We start from the raw sequence: 22,591 nt of genomic DNA, 5'->3' as shown, positions 1-22,591 counted from the left end.
AATCTGTTTTTTATGCCCCATAGGTTAAATTATGAGAAACGTCACTGCCGTCATGCGCGGACATGTTATTCGCTCCAGATTTTGTTACAAGCAATGCGTTCCTTTTTTGGCAAACCACATTACTTTTCTTACAAGCAACAAAGACCACTTCCCAGTTGAGGACAATAAAACAAAATAATACTCAAAACAATATTTAATTTCAACAACAAAATATAATCTGGAACATTAAAAGGAAGTTCTGACGCACGGACATTTTATCCAGCCTATAACCAAAAATATTCCAGGGACGTGGATATTTAGATGTAAATTGTGTTTACACAGAAACAAAATAAGGGTGCGGGTTCGAAAGAATCGGCACACAACCCACGAGTCGTAATCTCTGGTTTCACTTCAGGAAACTTAGTTATACTTAGGTTTGATGACGCACACAGCGACTAATATGAACAAAATGGGCCTAAATTGCAAATGCACACTGTGAATTGGGTCCATTGTGTTTTTAGGCGATCTGTTATCCTTTTCAAACGTTAAAGGAACACGTTGCCTTGGATCGGTCGAGTTGGTATTTGAAACGCGTTTGTAACCGTTTGTTATAAAAATGCATACGGGTAGAATTATGTTTTAAAAGTTGAATACAATGATCAACAAAAATATGCCTCGAAATTGCGTGGTTTCCCTTTTAAATTTGACTCTCATAAATGGCCAACCATGTTAGTCGACGAGGTAAGAGGAAAACCACGCAATTTCGAGTGATAATTATTATAGACTACAATAAAAAAAATTATGCACAATAGCGTATACGGGGTGTAATGTTCAATTCATCAGTCATACGTTTATTTAAAAATATTATTGAATAGGGTAGATGGCCTTAGGTTTCGATCCAAACCGGACCTTCTTCAGAGGCATAAAACAAGTGCAAACAAATACATATATATTTATAGAAAAACAGAGGGGAAAGGGATTAAGGGAAGGATCTAGAAGAAAAAAAAGCCGGGAGAATTAAAGCCAATAAAAGTTTCTATTCCAGAAACAATTGGTGGCTGTGGACCAAGGAATAAAGTGGTGAGGAAAAAGGAGGTTCAGTATGAAAGGAAGGGTTACTCGACCAAAAAAGTGGTAATTTTGCAAATATAATATTATACATTTCTCAACTTCAATATAGGGGTTTACATGGACAGTGCATTTTAATCTATTACGGCATTGCATGTAATAGTGAACGTGTGTAATTTGTTTTTCTAGGTTTCAACCCACCCCCCCCCCCACACTTGATTTATTTGACTCTCGTTTTAATTTTTAAATATTTAGATAGTATGATGGATACAAGTTGCACTTGGGCTGCCAAGGAATTACAAAGTATAAAACTACAATGATCAGTTTTATTATCCTACACAATTTTAATATTATTTATGATTAGCACGTATCTTTGTTATTTCTTGGTTTTATGATTGTCATTATTTGTGATATCATTTTACTGTGTATAAACGTCCATCATGTGGCATACAACAAAAAAAGTCTCAAGCCATCGTCACACATTCATACTAAAAGCACGCATTTTAAAATTAATATTATGATTGGAAACATTCTAAAGGTATGGTTCACTATAAATGCCTCATGAAATGTGTGTTTTTTATTCAAAGACATTGGACACTATTAGTTATTGCCAAAGATCAGTCTTCTCAATTAATGTATCTCAACATACGTATAAAATAACAACCCTGTGAAAATTTGAGCTCAATCGGTCGTCGAAGTTGCGAGATATTAATAAAAGAAAAAACACCCTTGTCACACGAAGTTGTGTGCTTTCAGATGCTTGATTTCGAGACCTCAAGTTCTAAATCTGAGGTCTCGAAATCAAATTCGTTCAAAATTACTTCTTTCTCGAAAACTACGACACTTCAGATGGAGTTGTTTCTCACAATGTTTTATACTATCAACCTCTCCCATTACTTGTTACCAAATAAGGTTTTATGCTAATAATTATTTTGAGTGATTACCAATAGTGTCCACTACCTTTAATTTCATGACAGAAACACAGTTCGCCACTTTGCTAAAGGAACGTGACATATTTTGACTCTAATAAATGGCGGACTGTAATTATGCTCTAACTTTTTAATCACAACTCATGACTTACAACGCACTTAATTGTGTATATGTTTAAAGTTGCAAGTGTGCAAGTAAGTTGCAAGTAAGTGTTCCCCAGGCCTAGCTTGATACTCCACGGGAGGCAACGATGGCGATGGCCTACATGCCCCCTGGTTATGGCCTTGGTGCCCTTGTGAAATGCTATAGTAAAAATATACAACTTCCTAATAGGGTGCCCTTTACAAAGGAGAAAATGCCTTGGTGCCCTTGCCCTGTCAAAAACGAAGCATACAGGCCGCGCCGTGCTGCTTTAAGTTTGGATTTCAACCCGCAAAATGACATTTTTTTTATCAAATTCTTCATGCATTACATGTATCAGTAATGAGAACTTGAACTGCCGTATCAGTTTCGATGGGCTGTCTACTGAAAACTATAAATTGACATAAATGTATTAGGGTTTTTCTCACCGCAGATAAAGTCCATAATTTTACATTATTTTGTTTTTCCTTTTGAGATATAGCTGACAGGCTTAAACGATCTATTCAAACTGGTTAATAAATTCACAATCCAAATCTTAGCAACATAGTCACACAATATCCATTTGTCAATAATTATTAGTTTACATCAAATATGAAGTTAAAAATGATAATCATAATAATATGATGTGTGAAATCTGACTAGCCCAAATGACAATGTGAATAAAATGTCCATTAAGGCCTATATGTTATAAGTGGGCGCTGTGTAAAAACTGATAATTGTTCTCATATACATTATGATTTGGGCGTAACCAAAACCATTAACATTTGTACAAATCGTCATCATAAACCAAATTTTGAGATCGCTATATATAATGACCCCATGCTAAACGCCAGATATCGCGATTTCAAAAACAAAGTAGGTACGTGTCATTAGACCACCCAACTCTCACAGGTGTAAAAACTTTTGACCACTCCCTTTTATATAACCTGGCCACAATGTCAATGCCTTTATGTTACGCTTGCAGGAAACAAACTCACACAGTTTAAAGGCACTGGACGCCTCTGTAATAGTCAAATATCAGTATTCTCATTTGGTGTATCCCAACATACATACATTCTAAAAACTAAAGAGTTGAATCCAACACTTGCATTAGTTCGGTGAGTGACTACACTTTGAAAGTGTTGGATCCAGCTTTTTGTATGTTAAATCTAGCATTTTAAATGTTTGATCCAACGCAAAAAGGGTTAATTTAACAATTTAAGTGTTACTTCAACCTTTTTCCTTTGAATTGTTGGATCAGGTTGACGTAACACTTAAATTATTGAATTAACCCTTTTTGCGTTGGATCAAACATTTAAAATGCTAGATTTAACATACAAAACGCTGGATCCAACACTTTCAAAGTGTAGTCACTCACCAAACTAATGCAAGTGTTGGATTCAACTCTTTAGTTTTTAGAGTGTATGCATAAAATAACAACTCTCTGAAAATTTTGGGGTGAATTGATCATCGAAGTTGCAACAGAATGATGAAAGAAGAAACACTTGTGTTGCATAGTGTTTGTCAGATGCAATAACAAAAGGTTTCAGATGAGGTCTTTTACAATTTGAGTAAGAGACTATACCTCTTTCTCACAAAATATGTTACTCTAGAGGTAGCCATTCCTCACATTTTTTTTCATTAAGTGTCCTGCACCTTTAAAGGCATTGGACACTATTGGTATTAACTCAAAATAATTGTTAGCACAAAAACTTGCTTATTAACGGAGAGCTCTTGATAGTATAAAACTTTGTGAGAATTGGCTCCCTCTGAGGAAATGTAGTTTTCGAGAAAGTAGTAATTTTCCATTTAACTATATGAATTTGATTTCAAGACCTCAAAATTAGATTTGAGGTTTCTCTGTGAAGCATCTAAAAGCACACAACTTCATGTGACAAGGGTATTTTTTCTTCCATTATTATCTCGCAACTTCGACTACCAAAAATTTTCACAGATTTATTAGTGCATGTATGTTGAAATACACCAAGTGCAAAGACTGGTCTTTGACAATTACCAATAGTGTCCAATGTTTTTAAGCAGATCAATGAATTTGGGCCCAGGAACAATGACCCCCCAAATGGCGTAACCGAGATAACTGCGATTCTGACATCAGGTGGTGAATTCGTGTCAATATTGTTAGTGTTTTTTATTTGCTTTCCGGATGCGGCAATGGCTTCATTGTCATATAACCACCAGTTTGGTTTGATGGCCCCGTGGTAGAGTAGCGCGGACTATCATTGGAGAGATCCACCACGTTGTTACCATCCCGACTGCAAGAAACCCCTCCCTTCGGTTGGTTTGTCTTGTTCTTCTCGCTGTTGGGGTCCAGGTATGTATGGACAACACCTCCGTCTGTGGCAGTTGAGTTTGATGGCCCTGTGGTAGAGTAGCGCTGACTATCATTGGAGAGATCCACCACGTTGTTACCATCCCATCTGCAAGAAACCCCTCCCTTCGGTTGGTTTGTCTTGTTCTTCTCGCTGTTGGGGTCCAGGTACGTGTGGACAACACCTCCGTCGGTGGCAGTTGGGTTTGATAGCACCGTGGTAGAGTAGCGCGGACTATCATTGGGTAGATCCACCACATATTTCTCGTTACCGTCCCATCTGCAAGAAACCCCTCCCTTCGGTTGGTTTGTCTTGTTCTTCTCGCTGTTGGGGTCCAGGTATGTGTGGACAACCCCACCTTCGTCGTCGGCAGTGGGGTTCGATTGCTCCACAGTAGTGTAGCGGCTGTTGCTCTCGTTCGAGAGATCCAGGACACACTTCTCTTTATCACTTCTTTTTAGGGGAACCTCCCCCTCTCGGTTGTTGTTCTTTTTGGGATCCAGGTACGTATGGGCAACATGTTGGTGGTCAGCAGGGGTTGTCTTTTCCTCAAGGTTGACCTCTGGGGATGAATTCTCATTACTGATATGAGTAGAGTAAAGTTCACAGGGGATTACATCGTATATTCGTGAGTTACAGTTATCCCTTGTAGTTCCGAATCCGGGTGTAAGTGGTAATGGGATGTTTTGTTTATCAGGCGGTCTGTTTTTCTTTCTATGCACGGCGATTGTTGCGATCAATACGAGTACGACAACTAAGGCTATGGCACCTCCTCCGATACCATACACCATCCCCCCTTGACCACCAGGTGATTGGGTAAGCATGGTGTCCTGGTGTGATGGTGTCCCTGCAGCAGGCATCAAGACTTCGAGAGTGATCGAGTTTGACATTTCTCCAGCAGAGTTCTTCATGACGCAAGTGTACGACCCGCGGTCCGTTAGGCTGATGGTGGTTACCATCAGTGTGCCGTTGCTCCTTGATAGAAAGTAGATCCCGGGCTTCGGCTGGTGTGGATAAACAAGGGAGTGGTTGCTGGTTATCCAGTAGATATCCACAATGGGATCAGCTTCGATTCCACACGGTAATGGTATATCAGTACCCTGCATGGCTGAAGCGGTGTGTATGGGGTCGGTGAGCAGCCGTGGTTTGCAAGCAAAATCCACTGGCTCTACATCCACTACTCTGGTTCCTTGTAGGCGCTCTGGTGCCGCGCATTCGATGGTTTTGGGGGATAAGGTGTTGTTCTTCAGCCAGCCTCCAAATGCACGCAAGTTGCAGTCGCACAGAAGTGGATTCCCAGCCAGAAACACTTCTAGGTCTTGGTTGAGGTTATCAAAGACCCCGTCTACTAGGGTCGTCAAACTGTTTTCGGCAAGCCCTAGATTTGTCAAGTTTTGGAGTCCTTGAAAGGCATCTTTGTCGATGGACGATATCCCAGCGGAGTACATGGACAGATCTTCTAGTCGAGTGTTGTGCACAAAAGCCCACGCTGGGACAGTAGAAAGTGAGTTATAGTCAAGTACCAAGTGAGCGAGACGGGGCAGCTTGGCCAGACCGCTTGTCGGTAACGCAACCAAAGAGTTATGATGAAGGTAAAGGCCCTGAAGAGGGGAAGGGTCGTAAAAATCCCCATCCTTCACATTCCTTATGAGGTTATTTTCAAGTCTGATTGTGAGTAAGTTGGGGAGTGACTTGACCGCCTGTGGTATCTCGGTCAGAAAGTTCTCCTGTAGCTCGATGGTTACCAGATTCACCAATCCATCAAAAGCAGAGTCCGGTACGGAAAACTGTCCCATAGCATTAGTGATATTATTCAGATAGAGTATTTCCAATGCCTGAAGTTGCTGTCCGAAAGATGCTGCCAAAGTGACTGGATTCTTGGACAATTTTAACTCCTTGAGGTTCACCAAGTCTTGGGTGACGTCAGCAGGAAACTCGTTCAGGTTATTAGCAGCCAGGTCCAAGGAGCTGAGCCGGGGAAGCTGACTGAAGGCACCCTGGGGTAACTCTGTCAGGCGGTTGTTTCGAAGGACTAATTCCTCCAACTTCGGTGCTCCAGCAAAAGTCATGTTAGTAATCTCACTGATTCTGTTGGTGGTCATATCCAGATAGACTAAACTTGACAGACCACGGAAAGCACCATCTTCGATGACGTTGATGTCATTGTTGTAGAGGTACAACTTCTCGAGCTGTGAGAGATTCAAGAACGTTGCGGCTGCGAGCTTTGTGAGACTGTTGTACTCCAGTCGGAGGTGCTTAGTGTCGGCGGGCAACTCCAGAGGGACGTTCGTAAGATCGCGCAGGTTACACCGAATGGTTTTGAGGGTGTTGTAACCGGAACAATCGCACAGCACTGCTGGACACGATGAGTAGGTCTTCTGCAACAGTAGAACCAGCACGGTGATCGCAAGGAACCAACCATTTCGACCAGATTGAAGCAAATGACGTGCACTGGATGACGAAGCCATGACGTCACTCACTCTGCAAATTAATAAAGAACATAGACTTAGCTGTTTCAAACAACTCACAAACCAAAATTACCTATGGTAAAATGTATTTACAAAATAGTTAAAGGCGGTGGACACTATTGGTAATTACTCAAAATAATTATTATCATAAAACCTTTCTTGATTACAAGTAATAGGGAGAGGTTGATAATATACAACATTGTGAGACACAGCTCCCTCTGAAGTGACGTAGTTTTCGAGAAAGAAGTAAAATTTGAGGTGTCGAAATCAAGCATCTGAAAGCACGAGAAGGGTGTTTTTTCTTTCATTAATATCACGCAACTTCGACGACCGATTGAGCTCAAATTTTCACAGGTTTGTTACTTTTTGTATGCATATGTTGACATACACCCACTGTAAAGACTAGACTTTGACAATTACCAATAGTGTCCAGTGTCTTTAATGGCCTGACGTTTCGACCCTAGCAGAGTCTTTCTTGAAGGCTAAAATAAATGGAAACACAACAAACATGAACAGGTAAATAAGTGTAACATGAGCAGTGAAGTGGAAATACATGAATTGAGAGCAAACTTTTGAATGTTAGTAATGACGTTGAAAAATCTGTATCTTTTGCCGCCCCTAAACTTTGGCATAGTCCCCCCCCCCCCCTCCCCATTCTGGTGATTCACTTCATATTTTCAAAAAGCATCTGAAATCACACCTGTTCACACAATGATTGTTCAGCTGTTTGATTTTAATTTGCATATTGTTTCATCTGCGCCTTGAACACCCAGCAGGGTGGATATGTCGCATTACAAGTCTTATTATTATTATTATTATTATTATTATTATTATTATTATTATTATTATTATTATTATTATTATTATTATTATTATTATTATTATTATTATTATTATTATTATTATTATTATTATTATTATTATTATTATTATTATTATTATTATTATTATTATTATTATTATTATTATTATTATTATTATTATTATTATTATTATTATTATTATTATTATTATTATTATTATTATTATTATTATTATTATTATTATTATTATTATTATTATTATTATTATTATTATTATTATCTTTTCCTTGATTCTCTGTTTCACCACAAACCGCTGTGGTCTCGATGAAATGGCGGTATATAAAATATTTGTGTGTGTATGTATGTATGTATGTATCTGTTAAAACATCTTTCCAACCATAGTATATTTCCTGAAACAGGATTTAAAGCCCAAAGCGCAAAATCTTAAGGCAACATGTCCCTTTAAGAGTTCCTATGTGCCGTGTCCCAATTGGACAAAGCTTAATATCATAATATCAGCTAATTGTTACATAACTGAAAGAAATACCAATGTTCTTAACAAAAAACAAAAGGCAAAAAGCAACAAATTAACAATAAAAACTTATAATAGGCAAACAAAAGGATCAAATTGAACAATAGGCAATAGAAAACAAATGGGATTGGAGCTGAGTTTTGAATTGTTCTATGCTCTGTGGAGAACCAATGTAGCTGGGTAGAGAGTTTTTGAAACCGTTATATTATTTCGGAATGAGGAAATGACTTTTTAATGTGATAGCGGTGCGTCAATGACACACATTATAAACCCATTGTATAAACCAACAGTGTGTTAAACTGGTTGAAACCCAGAATGCACTCTTTACATAAAATTTCAAAAATAGTACATTACCTTAAACATAAAAAATGCATGCCAACAATCTTTTCGAACAAACATAACAAGTCAATAAACAACTGTGAAGTATTTGCAATAGTCTCACGCTCTAGCGACTTCATTGAATTGAGCTCTCGTGACAAGGCAACTTCAGTGCGTGTTTCAGGAATTTTCTTTTAAAGAAAAACCAGGGTGAAACTCAATAGGTTATTTACGGCAGCAGGGAAAGACCACTCTGACACATTTTTTTTAATAGGTCCATGGTGACAAGCCTAAAGCTCATACATGAACTTACAGGCAGTGGAAATTATTTGTAATTACTCAAAATAATTGTTAGCATAGAAACTTACTTCGAGCAACAGAGAGCTGTTGATAGTATAGAACATTGTGAGAAACAGCCCCCACTGAAGTAATACAGTTTTTAAGAAAGAAGTAATTTCTCACTAAAATATTTGAATTGAATTAGAGACCTCATCAGCTGAGGTCTCGAATTCAAGCATCTTAGAGTACACAACCTGTGCGACAACGGGTGTTTTTTTGTCCATTATTCTCTCCTAACTTCGACGACCAATTGAGTTCAAATTTTCACAGGTTTGTTATTTTACGCATATTATTGAGATACACCAAGTGAGAAGACTGGTCTTTGACAACTACCAAAGGTGTCCAGAGCCTTTCAAAACTTCATAGACATTCAGTTGGTGGTGAGTGCCCCCTGGAATCTATAACTAATATTTTAAAATTCATGGAACAGGAAAACAATACATATTGGCCATAAACATATACACACACAGTGCACAACAAAATTTATTGATAACGGCTAGTTTCACTCAGCCTGTGAGCAGACACAGAGCGGCCATTTTCTTCCAATGCTTATTTCGTAGAACACTGCTTCCGTAGGCAAAGCCAAAACACTATTAAAGCTTGCCGGGTGGTTCTTGTAAGCTTGGTCCAATAATGAGAGATAGCAGGAAATATTCTACACAGTTTCTTGCGTAAAGGCAGTGGACACTATTGGTAATTACTCAAAATAATTCTTAGCATAAAACCTTTCTTGGTGACGAGTAATTGAGAGAGGTTGATGGTATAAAACATTGTGAGAAACGGCTCCCTCTGAAGTGCAATAGTTTTCGAGAAAGAAGTAATTTTCCACGAGTTTGATTTTGAGACCTCAGATTTAGAACTTGAGGTCTCGAAATCAACCATCTAAACACACACAACTTCGTTTGACAAGGGTGTTTTTTTTCTATCATTATTATCTCGCAACTTCGATGACCGATTGAGCTCAATTTTTCACAGGTTTGTTATTTTATGCATTTGTTGAGATACACCACCTGTGTAGGCTAGTCTTTGACAATTAATTACCAATAGTGTCCACTGCCTTTAAAAAGCAGAATTATGAGCAGGATACCACCAATCACAAAATGTCGATGTCACTGGTATTTAGCATAATTTTGTTATGCCTTATGAAGCCGTGTTTTGTGCTAAGCAGCTATAAATGAAATCAGGGCCTGAAGAGTTACCCAACTATGCAAATCCATTGTGTGAGAACTCATGCCTGCTGTCAAAATATGGCAATGGTTTATAAAAAAAAAAACACTTCTGCTTGTAACAATAGACGCATGTTTTTCTATACTATTTAAGCACAACAAATCTTCTTTGTCACATCTTCTTTGTCACATTATGCAGAACTACACCGTTTTTCACATACAGCAAATAACTTGCCGATTCACTGACAGGAAACACCTTTGTTGAAATTGTACCCAGGTGAATAACAGGGCAACTCTAAACCGAAAGCAGGGACAATTCAAGTCGTATTGTATTGTGCAATATATACGCCAACTGCAGATGCACGATGACATCATCATAGTGAACAATTGGAATATTATTAAACTAGGGTATTTCCTGAAAAAAAAACTTTATGGAGTTTGTTTGCAATGCTACGGAGCCCTGGAAGTCCATCCAGCTTATTGAGACTCTGAAATGATTCTCAGGATCTCAATGGGTCAGATAGCACTTCTAGACCTCCATAGACGGTAAACTTGGCCGTCATCTCTCTACACAAAACTCGTGCATTTAAAGGCACTGGACACTATCAGTAATTACTCAAAAAAATTGTTAGCATAAAAACTTAATTGGTAATGGTAGGTTTAACGAGAAGAGCTTTTTGTAAGTATGAGAAACGGCTCTCTGCTTCAGTCCAGTCTTCAGTGGGTTGCTCCTTCTTACAACCTTGAAGGCTAAACTAGGAAGTAACCTATTTGTTTTTTAGAAAGAGGTTATTTCTCATTCAAATAATAAAGGAATAAAGAAGCCCTTTATTATAGCATGGGGAGAGGTACATGTAGGAAAAGAAAGCACACAAATTTGTACAAAGCATTTTTGTGAAAATTCTCTTGGAACTTTGATGACCAGTAGAGTCAAAATTGTCAAAGATTTGCTATGTTATGCGATACACCTAGTGAAAATATTGTAAGGACGATTTCCCACTATTCTCTAGAATTCCCCAAATAGTTGTTTACAGCTCAACAGGTGGCCCATATGCTCTAGCGACATGTCCAATGGTACAATCAAGAGCCACCACTCACATTCCTAGGCTGTGACCTCAAAGTCCCCCAGCACTGACCATTACCATCCCCCCCCCCCATTGACCATTACCTCATCCACTCCTATTATAAGAAATGATGTCATGGATCTTATGTATTTTCTCTGTGACATCATGTCTAAATATAGACCAACCCCACCACCAAAACTTCTGTGTAACCTCTGCCCAACCATGTCAAGCATTCCCTCTGGGCCTCAACTACTCATACAATACATGTACGCCTCTCCAGTTACGAGCTAGGTCCAGCACCTCTGTTTCAATTGTACTGCTATAGACCATGTGAACTTTGTTTCCAATCCTTGTGCATTCTTTATGTACTCTGAAAGACAAGATACTGCACTGGTCCTGTGGGAAAGTTGACATTTTGTATCATAATTTCCACATAAATCCAAGAGTTATTAAAGACAATGTACACTATTGGTAATTGTCGATGACCAGTCTTCTCACTTGGTGTATCTCAACCTATGCATAAAATAACAAACCTGTGAAAATTTGAGCTCAATCGGTCGTCGAGTTTGCGAGATAATATTGAAAGAAAAATTTCTAAACCTGAGGTCTTGAAATCAAATTCGTGGAAAATAACTTCTTTCTCGAAAACTACGTCACTTCGGAGGGAGCCGTTTCTCACAATGTTTTATACTACCAACCTCTCCCCATTACTCGTCACCAAGAAAGGTTTTATGAAATTAATTATTTTGAGTAATTACCAATAGTGTCCACTGCCTTTAAAGTAAAAGCTGGACAAGTTTTAAGATGTGCCCCCTTTCATCATAATCAAAAGTTGATAGGAATTTGACAGTGCAATCTCCATAAGATATGCCTGCAGGAAGTCTAGGCTCTGTTGCTCTTTTGTAAACATAATAATAATAATAATAATTAATAATTGTGGCTTCTTATATGTTCGTCACTCAGTGACACTCCTGGCGCTGTAACATACAATATTTCCTGTCAGATGTGGGACTACGTTTTGAATTACAAGACCTAATTCTGATAGCACCATGTAATGTTTGACAAGGTGCTGTGGCGCAATTTGCTGCCGACATGTGATGTCATCAGTCACATCGTCTTATAAAACAAGACCAGACCCAGATAATTGTCTCAAGTGTATTTTCTTCAGTCGTTTCCACCACTCAACTACAATAACTTTGTGCCATTGGAACACATTCCCGTACTTGGCATGGCAGGGTATTTTCCTGGACGAAAACTGATGTTTTCTTTTTATAAAACACTTCATTGCCGAAAACTTGAGACTTGTATGATGTGTAATGCTGGGACCCGCTAGTGCGCAAGTTTGACTTGCACATTTGCACGTATACCAATGATTGGAGAATATTATTAATAAGTATGGATTAGAATTAACCAACAACACCAATAATAGAACAACGAAAAGCTAAACAACAACACCAACAGGCACTGAAAGGTTGAAACATGGCTTGTTCATGGTTGAAATAATTACAAAGTTCACACATTTGTATTCAAAGCACTGGAAGGCCATGTCTTAAAACAGATCAACGCAAGGTCATTTTGGCTTCAGCCATTTTCACTGCTGAATGCTGACCTCACATAAGCATATTTATAGAGACTGAAATAAAATGCAAGACGTCAAAAACCAAGACAAGTTTACTGGTACTTCTCAAGATTTACCATTTGTAACTGGTCTAAAACAACAACTGATTGAAGAGCTTTCTTGCTACCAAAATAAGACACTATGTTTTCAATTATCCTAGTTTGTCCATGTGTGATTTCAGCTGAAGTTCCTTAGTCAAAGAGAAACTCCGACAGCAGGGGGTCGTAATAACAAGTTGACACCAACGGAGACTCGGACCAAAAAACCTTACCTTCGGATGGATTGAGAACCGTGTAGTATGTTGTGTGCAGTGCAGTGCAGTGCAGTGGATGCCTAGTTTCAGTGTACTAGCGGACTGGAAGAGCTGTGCAAGAATGTTTAAGCCTCCACAATGGCTAACATAATCTGCAGTACTGGATGCATACTCTTGTGTGAAACTGCAAAGTTTGTCTTTTTTTGTGGCGCAATAAAAGTAGCAGGAACTTGTCTGTAGGGCTAGCTCACTCGTGGTGAAGTCTCACAACACGAATAAGTCCAAACACTGAGTACACACATTGGAGCACGATTTCACAACTGTGGCCTACACCAGGAAGTACAGTGGTAGCGGTCTACCCTGCCCGTAAAGAATGCACCCTGTCACGAATAAATTTAAGTTGTCTTTGAAAACCGAGTATGCACTAGGGGAAAGTCCCGCGCGTGTACCATTGTTGCTCGCAGGTAAACGATGTACCTATCCTTTACCTACTTCTAGAAACTATAAGGCTTCCACAGGGGAGCCTTATAGTTTCTAGAAATATCCTTTACCCATTGGATTATGTGTCACCAATGAGTACTATTATTAGCCTATTACAATAAAATAAAATTACATAAAATTTCAAAAATAGTACATTACCTTGAACATAAAAAATGCATGCCAACAATCTTTTCGAACAAACTTAACAAGTCAATAAACATCTGTGAAGTATTTGCAATAGTCTCACGCTCTAGCGACTTCATTGAATTGAGCTCTCGTGACAAGGCAACTTCAGTGCGTGTTTCAGGAATTTTCTTTTAAAGAAAAACCAGGGTGAAACTCAAAAGGTTATTTACGGCAGCAGGGAAAGACCGCTCTGACACATTTTTTTTTAATAGGTCCATGGTGACAAGCCTAAAGCTCATACATGAACTTACAGGCAGTGGAAATTATTTGTAATCACTCAAAATAATTGTTAGCATAGAAACTTACTTCGAGCAACAGAGAGCTGTTGATAGTATAAAACATTGTGAGAAACAGCCCCCACTGAAGTAATACAGTTTTTAAGAAAGAAGTAATTTCTCACTAAAATATTTGAATTGAATTAGAGACCTCATCAGCTGAGGTCTCGAATTCAAGCATCTTAGAGTACACAACCTGTGCGACAACGGGTGTTTTTTCATCCATTATTCTCTCCTAACTTCGACGACCAATTGAGTTCAAATTGGAGAAATATTAGCCTATTACAAATTTCGCCATCGCACCCCCCCCCCCAAAAAAAAAAACAATTAAAGTAAATACAAATAAATAAATAAATACTGCCGCATTATTTTATTAGATTTTGTTTGCGTTTAAGCTTTTTTTTGCGAGGTTTTGTTTTTGCGTCTCTTTGTTTGTTTCTTTGTTTGTGCTTAGCATTTGCACAGTACATACATGTATTCGGGACGATCGTCAAACTTCCCCTTCGTTACAATGCTTTCGTTTCGTTTCGTTTTAATTTTATGGGGATATAGTTTGGCTGCTCCTAATTATTTTGGCCTAATTTACACCAGGTTGTATAAAACTTCCCCCATTTCAGCATTTAAAGCCATTGGACTCTTTCGGTACAGAAAAAAAAAAAAGTTCACAGATTTACAAATAATTTACAGGGTTTACAGAAGGTAATGGTGAAAGACTTCTCTTGAAATATTAGTCCATGAAATACTTTACTTTTTGAGAAAACGGTAAAACAATATAAATTCTCGTTAGCGAGAATAACGGATTTGTTATAAACACATGTCATGACACGGCGAAACGCGCGAAAACAGGAGTTGGTTTTCCCGTTATTTTCTCCCGACTCCGATGTCCGATTGAGCCTAAATTTCCACAGGATTGTTATTTTATATATAAGTTGTGATACATGAAGTGTGGGACTTGGACAATACTGTTTACCGAAAGTGTATAATGGCTTTAAAGCCCCCAAAAGCTTGATTCAACATAACCAGTTTCGGTTTCTATCAATAAGGCCCTATACAACAGTAGTGTAAAAACTCGGAGTAACACATCATCAATCATGAAGTCTGAAACATATTCTTGACATTCCAATACAGTTTGGCGCTTTGAAGCTTATTCTCCTTTGAAACCATGGTGATGACCTCTAACACAGAACTGGAACGATCCAGTTTATGCAGTACAAGCGATTCGATTACCAAGGTTACCCTGATCAACTTTTTGTCGTATACGATTTGCCAGCGAAGGGTCAACGGGGCTATAATTATGTGTATACATAGTAACAAGTTGTCGTCGGAAAAACCACTATCCAAGTTTGGAAAACTGCCCAAACTCACGACACAAACAGTTTCTCGTTTCCATCAAACTTTATTAAACAAAACAATAACAATTTCATACAAAACAGACAAGTCAAAATAAACTATATAATTTAAATGCATTTAAAAAAAATTAAACATACAGTTAAAACCATTTAAATAAATATCGTTTTATTTATTACAGCGAAATATATAATAGTTTAATGGCTCTGCTATCGTTCAGTAACCACTTAGTTTTTTTTCAAAGCTCCACCCACACCCTCCAAAAACAAATTGAAATATAAAAATTTTCAAGAATTGTTTCAAAACTACAATCATGAAGGTATTTGCTTAATTTAGCTGTCAAAAGAGGAAATGTAATGGTAATCACAAATTTTGTCTTTAAATTTCAAAAGATTTTCACAAAATATTCGCATATAATGGTTTTTATTTTATTTAATTTAGTTCAAAAGATTTCATGTTGTTAAATTATAGGGACAGTAAATATAAGGGCTGTTGGCCCCCGAGAAATGGACAAACTTGTTTGAGATATTGTTAAACATTATTTTCGATGTTTGTGTTTTCTAACTTACAGTTGTGTAACCAAATTATTTATAAGTTGTAAGCGTACTATTTATTGTTGAATAGTAGCCCATACTAAGGGTACTTAGTTTAAATTCAATAGCTAATTAAGTTTGTTTTTAAGTCTTCCAGTTTCCTTGGAAAATAACTGTTAGACGACTGTTGAGAAAGACACACAGATCTCTCTAAAGGCAGTGGACATTACTGGTAATTACTCAAAATAATTGTTGGCATAAAAACTTGGTAACGAGTAACACAGTCTAATACATTGTAGAAACGGCTCCCTCTGAAGTAACTAGTTTTCGAGATATAAGTAATTTGATTTTGAGACCTCAGAATTAGATTTTGAGGTCTCGAAATCAAGCATCTGAAAGCACACAACTTCATGTACAAGGTTTTTGCTTTCATTATCTCACAACTTCGATGACAAATTGAGTGCAAATTTTCACAGGTTTGTTATTTTGTGCATATGTTGAGATACACCAAGTGAGAAGAGTGGTCTTTGACAATTACCAGTGTGCTGGGAAAATAACTGTCAGACGACTGTTGAGAATGACACACAGATCTCCTTTAACAGTACTTCTTCTCCATCTCCTTGAAGTCTCCAATCTCTCATTTCATCTAATAAGGGACGTTGTGCTGCATATTGGGTAATGCAGGGAAACAAAAACTTGTAGTTTAGTTGTTTAAAGGCAGTGGACACTATTGGTAATTACTCAAAATAATTATTGGCATAGCACCTTTCTTGCTGACGAGTATATAATGACAGGTTGATGGTAACATTGTGAGAAAAGGCTTCCTCTGAAGTGCCATAGTTTTCAAGAAAGAAGTAATTTTCAACGAACTTGATTTCGAGACCTCAGAGGGTCTCGAAATCAACCATCTAAACGCACACAACTTCGTGAGACAAGGGTGTTTTTTTCTTTCATTATTATCTCACAAGTTCGATGACCGATTGAGCTCAAATTATCACAGGTTTGTGATGACCGATTGAGCTCAAATTATCACAGGTTTGTTATATTATGCATATAATGTTGAGATGCACTAACTGTGAAGGCTAGTTTGTGACAATTACCAATAGTGTCCACTGCCCTTAAAGTCACTGTCCATTCTACCAAAAAAAGATGGGTCTACTTGTTGTACCAAACCATTTCAGTTGTTGATTTCCCCCTGATACATATCTTTAAAAAACAGTAAACAGAAACAAATAAATAGAGTACAGTATGGCAAGCCAAAGGGGAAAACAAAAATTTTAAAATATGTATATCAAGTTAACAATATATATAAAGTTTACAACATATTTAAGGTGTACAATATATAAAGTTTACAACATATTTAAGGTGTACAATTTATATAAAGTTTACAATTAATATATATAAAGCGAACAATACGATCACAACCGGTGGTAAAAAACACTCAGCAATTCTTTTCATTAGCAACCTTTAAAACCATAATCCATTTAACCTGCTAAAACTGCTGTTGTTGGTCTGAACAATGGTTGTGACAAAAGGAATTATCCTCCGTTAAAACTACGGCGAGCACTCCCGGTCATTTTAGCTGAGCTTAAATAAACGGAGTTAACTCTGTGAAATGAAACAACGGTAAAAGTGCAATTTTAACGGAGGAGGTTTTCATAGTGTAAACACCCTTTGTCCTCGCCACTATTGGTTCATAGCCACCTATTTTGTCTCTGAAATAGAAACTTTGATTGGCTGTTATTTTCCTGCTTCTTTCTGAATACTTTCCTTAATCGCTTTCCACCTCTCTTTTTCTATAAATGGATATGTATTTGTTTGTACTTGTTTTATGCCTCTGAAGAAGGTCCGGATTGGATCGAAAGCTAAGGCCATTTACCCTATTCTTTATGAAGCTAACAATATATATAAAGTTTACAATATACATCAAGTTAAAAATATCTATATCAAGTTTAAAATATAATGTAAACTGTATGAAAGTTGTTGTAAACTTTTGGGTGATTTTATGGTTTCAAATGATACAGGAAGGACTACTAAATACAACTTATCACTGTAGGATGGGTAAACGAGCAAAAGTTTGAGATTTATTGAGAATTTTGTGAGTTTGGGTTTTTGGTTGAAAATTTAAAAAATCTGTGATGCCGGCATCACAAAAATTTCAAACTTCGGGTCAACAATTTTTGGGTGATTTTATGGCTTCAAATGATACAGGAAGGACTACTGAACAACATTTATCTGTGTGGGATGGGTAAACAAGCAACAGTTTGAGATTTATTGAAATTTGTAAGTTTGGGTTTTTGGTCGAAAATTAAAAAAATCTGTGATGCCGGCATCACAAAATTTTCAGATTTTGGGTAAAAATTTTTTGGGGTGATTTTATGGCTTCAAATGATACAGGAAGGACTACTGAACGACATTTATCTGTGTGGGATGGATAAACGAGCAAAAGTTTGAGATTTATTGAGAATTTTGTAAGTTTGGGTTTTTGGTCCAAAAGTTAAAAAATCTGTGATGCCGGCATCACAAAATTTTAAGTATTCGGGTCAAAAATTTTTGGGTGATTTTATGGCTTCAAATGATACAGGAAGGACTACTGAACAACATTTATCCGTGTGGGATGGGTAAACGAGCAAAAGTTTGAGATTTATTGAGAATTTTGTAAGTTTGAGTTTTTGGTCCAAAAGTTTAAAAATCTGTGATGCCGGCATCACAAACTTTTAAGATTTCGGGTCAAAAAAGTTTTGGATGATTTTATGGCTTCAAATGATACAGGAAGGACTACTGAACAACATTTATCTGTGTGGGATGGGTAAACGAGCAAAAGTTTGAGATTTATTGAGAATTTTGTAAGTTTGGGTTTTTGGTCCAAAAGTTAAAAAATCTGTGATGCCAGCATCACAAAATTTTCAGATTTCGGGTCAAAACATTTTTGGATGATTTTATTGCTTCAAATGATACAGGAAGGACTACTGAACAACATTTATCTGTGTGGGATGGGTAAACGAGCAACTGTTTGAGATTTATTGAGAATTTTGTAAGTTTGGGTTTTTGGTCGAAAATTAAAAAAATCTGTGATGCCGGCATCACAAAATTTTCAGATTTCGGGTAAAAAATTTTTGGGTGATTTTATGGCTTCAAATGATACAGGAAGGACTACTGAACAACATTTATCCGTGTGGGATGGGTAAACGAGCAAAAGTTTGAGATTTATTGAGAATTTTGTAAGTTTTGGTTTTTGGTCCAAAAGTTAAAAAATCTGTGATGCCGGCATCACAAAATTTTAAGATTTCGGGTCAAAAAAGTTTTGAATGATTTTATGGCTTCAAATGATACAGGAAGGAGTACTGAACAACATTTATCTGTGTGGGATGGGTGAACAAGCAAAAGTTTGAGATTTATTGAGAATTTTGTAAGTTTGGGTTTGTGGTCGAAAATTTAAAAAATCTGTGATGCCTGCATCACAAAAATTTCAAATTTCGGGTCAAAATTTTTTGGGTGATTTTATGGCTTCAAATGATACAGGAAAGACTACTGAACAACATTTATCTGTGTGAGATGGGAAAACAAGCAAAAGTTTGAAATTTATTGAGAATTTTGTAAGTTTGGGTTTTTGGTTGAAAATTTAAAAAATCTGTGATGCCGGCATCATAAAATTTTAAGATTTCGGGTCAACAATTTTTTGGGTGATTTTATGGCTTCAAATGATACAGGAAGGACTACTGAACAACATTTATCTGTGTGGGATGGGTAAACAAGCAACAGTTTGAGATTTATTGAAATTTGTAAGTTTGGGTTTTTGGTCAAAAATTAAAATAATCTGTGATGCCGGCATCACAAAATTTTCAGATTTTGGGTAAAAATTTTTTGGGGTGATTTTATGGCTTCAAATGACACAGGAAGGACTACTGAACGACATTTATCTGTGTGGGATGGATAAACGAGCAAAAGTTTGAGATTTATTGAGAATTTTGTAAGTTTGGGTTTTTGGTCCAAAAGTTAAAAAATCTGTGATGCTGGCATCACAAAATTTTAAGTATTCGGGTCAAAAATTTTTGGGTGATTTTATGGCTTCAAATGATACAGGAAGGACTACTGAACAACATTTATCCGTGTGGGATGGGTAAACGAGCAAAAGTTTGAGATTTATTGAGAATTTTGTAAGTTTGAGTTTTTGGTCCAAAAGTTAAAAAATCTGTGATGCCGGCATCACAAAATTTTAAGATTTCGGGTCAAAAAAGTTTTGGATGAATTTATGGCTTCAAATGATACAGGAAGGACTACTGAACAACATTTATCTGTGTGGGATGGGTGAACGAGCAAAAGTTTGAGATTTATTGAGAATTTTGTAAGTTTGGGTTTTTGGTCGAAAATTTAAAAAATCTGTGATGCCGGCATCACAAAATTTTAAGATTTCGGGTCAACAACTTTTTGGGTGATTTTATGGCTTCAAATGATACAGGAAGGACTACTGAACAACATTTATCTGTGTGGGATGGGTAAACAAGCAACTGTTTGAGTTTTATTGAAATTTGTAAGTTTGGGTTTTTGGTCGAAAATTTAAAAAATCTGTGATGCCGGCATCACAAAATTTTCAGATTTTGGGTAAAAATTTTTTTGGGTGATTTTATGGCTTCAAATGATACAGGAAGGACTACTGAACGACATTTATCTGTGTGGGATGGGTAAACGAGCAAAAGTTTGAGATTTATTGAGAATTTTGTAAGTTTTGGTTTTTGGTCCAAAAGTTCAAAAATCTGTGATGCCGGCATCACAAAATTTAAAGTATTCGGGTCAACAAATTTTTGGGTGATTTTATGGCTTCAAATGATACAGGAAGGACTACTGAACGACATTGATCTGTGTGGGATGGGTAAACGAGCAAAAGTTTGAGATTTATTGAGAATTTTGTAAGTTTGGGTTTTTGGTCCAAAAGTTAAAAAATCTGTGATGCCGGCATCACAAAAATTTCAGATTTCGGGTCAAACATTTTTGGGTGATCTTATGGCTTCAAATGATACAGGAAGGACTACTGAACAACATTTATCCGTGTTGGATGGGTAAACAAGCAAAAGTTTGAGATTTATTGAGAATTTTGTAAGTTTGGGTTTTTGGTCGAAAATTTAAAAAATCTGTGATGCCGGCATCACAAAATTTTCAGATTTCGGGTCAACATATTTTGGGTGATTTTATGGTTTCAAATGATACAGAAAGGACTACTGAACACATTTTATTAGTGTGGGATGGGTAAACGAGCAAAAGTTTGAGATTTATTGAGCATTTTGTAAGTTTGGGGTTTTGGGCCAAAATTATAAAAAAAATCTGTGATGCCGGCATCACAAAATTTTCAAATTTCGGGTCAACAAATTTTGGGTGATTTTATGGTTTCAAATGATACAGAAAGGACTACTGAACACATTTTATCAGTGTGGGATGGGTAAACGAACAAAAGTTTGAGATTTATTGAGCATTTTGTAAGTTTGGGGTTTTGGGCCAAAATTATGAAAAAATCTGTGATGCCGGCATCACAAAATTTTCAGATTTCGGGTCAACAAATTTTCGGTGATTTTATGGTTTCAAATGATACAGAAAGGACTACTGAACACATTTTATTAGTGTGGGATGGGTAAACGAGCAAAAGTTTGAGATTTATTGAGCATTTTGTAAGTTTGGGTTTTTGGGCCAAAATTTAAAAAAATCTGTGATGCCGGCATCACAAAATTTTCAGATTTCGGGTCAACAAATTTTGGGTGATTTTATGGTTTCAAATGATACAGAAAGGACTACTGGACACATTTTATCAGTGTGGGATAGCTAATCGAGCAAAAGTTTGAGATTTATTGAGCATTTTGTAAGTTTGGGGTTTTGGGCCAAAATTATAAAAAAAATCTGTGATGCCGGCATCACAAAATTTTCAGATTTCGGGTCAACAAATTTTGGGTGATTTTATGGTTTCAAATGATACAGAAAGGACTACTGAACACGTTTTATCAGTGTGGGATGGGTAGTCGAGCAAAAGTTTGAGATTTATTGAGCATTTTGTAAGTTTGGGGTTTTGGGCCCAAATTAAAAAAATCTGTGATGCCGGCATCACAAAATTTTCAGATTTCGGGTCAACAAATTTTGGGTGATTTTATGGTTTCAAATGATACAGAAAGGACTACTGAACACATTTCATCAGTGTGGGATGGGTAATCGAGCAAAAGTTTGAGATTTATTGAGCATTTTGGAGGTTTGGGTTTTTGGGCCAAAATTTAAAAAATCTGTGATGCCGGCATCACAAAATTTTCAGATTTCGGGTCAACAAATTTTGGATGATTTTATGGTTTCAAATGATACAGAAAGGACTACTGAACACATTTTATCAGTGTGGGATAGCTAATCGAGCAAAAGTTTGAGATTTATTGAGCATTTTGTAAGTTTGGGTTTTAGGGCCAAAATTATAAAAAATCTGTGATGCCGGCATCACAAAACTTTCAGATTTCGGGTCAACAAATTTTGGGTGATTTTATGGTTTCAAATGATACAGAAAGGACTACTGAACACATTTTATCAGTGTGGGATGGGTAAACGAGCAAAAGTTTGAGATTTATTGAGCACTTTGTAAGTTTGGGTTTTTGGGCCAAAATTATAAAAAAATCTGTGATGCCGGCATCACAAAATTTTCAGATTTCGGGTCAACAAATTTTGGGTGATTTTATGGTTTCAAATGATACAGAAAGGACTACTGAACACATTTCATCAGTGTGGGATGGGTAATCGAGCAAAAGTTTGAGATTTATTGAGCA

General features: G+C 36.9%; 2 protein-coding genes across 7 annotated transcripts in view; both read right to left on the bottom strand.

Moving 5' to 3' along the window:
* Positions 1-3,435: 3,435 nt before the first annotated feature.
* Positions 3,436-13,440, bottom strand: LOC139936623 (uncharacterized). Its single transcript, XM_071931470.1, has 2 exons — positions 13,004-13,440; positions 3,436-6,905 (listed from the first exon to the last, which is right to left on the bottom strand). The coding sequence occupies exon 2, from the start codon at positions 6,890-6,892 to the stop codon at positions 4,244-4,246; it is 2,649 nt and encodes an 882-aa protein (XP_071787571.1). The 5' UTR covers positions 6,893-6,905; positions 13,004-13,440; the 3' UTR covers positions 3,436-4,243.
* A 1,936-nt stretch (positions 13,441-15,376) lies between these two features.
* LOC139936624 (E3 ubiquitin-protein ligase MYCBP2-like) overlaps positions 15,377-22,591 on the bottom strand; it is a 242,586-nt gene continuing 235,371 nt past the window's right edge. For all 6 annotated transcript variants that reach the window (XM_071931476.1, XM_071931474.1, XM_071931471.1 and 3 more), the window contains one exon: positions 15,377-16,470. The gene's annotated coding sequence lies outside the window, so the exon portion shown is untranslated. The remainder of the gene's footprint in view (positions 16,471-22,591) is intronic.

This window comes from Asterias amurensis, chromosome 4, assembly GCF_032118995.1.
Source record: "Asterias amurensis chromosome 4, ASM3211899v1".
Classification (NCBI taxonomy): domain Eukaryota; kingdom Metazoa; phylum Echinodermata; class Asteroidea; order Forcipulatida; family Asteriidae; genus Asterias; species Asterias amurensis.
This window is presented reverse-complemented; position numbering and strand designations above follow the sequence as displayed.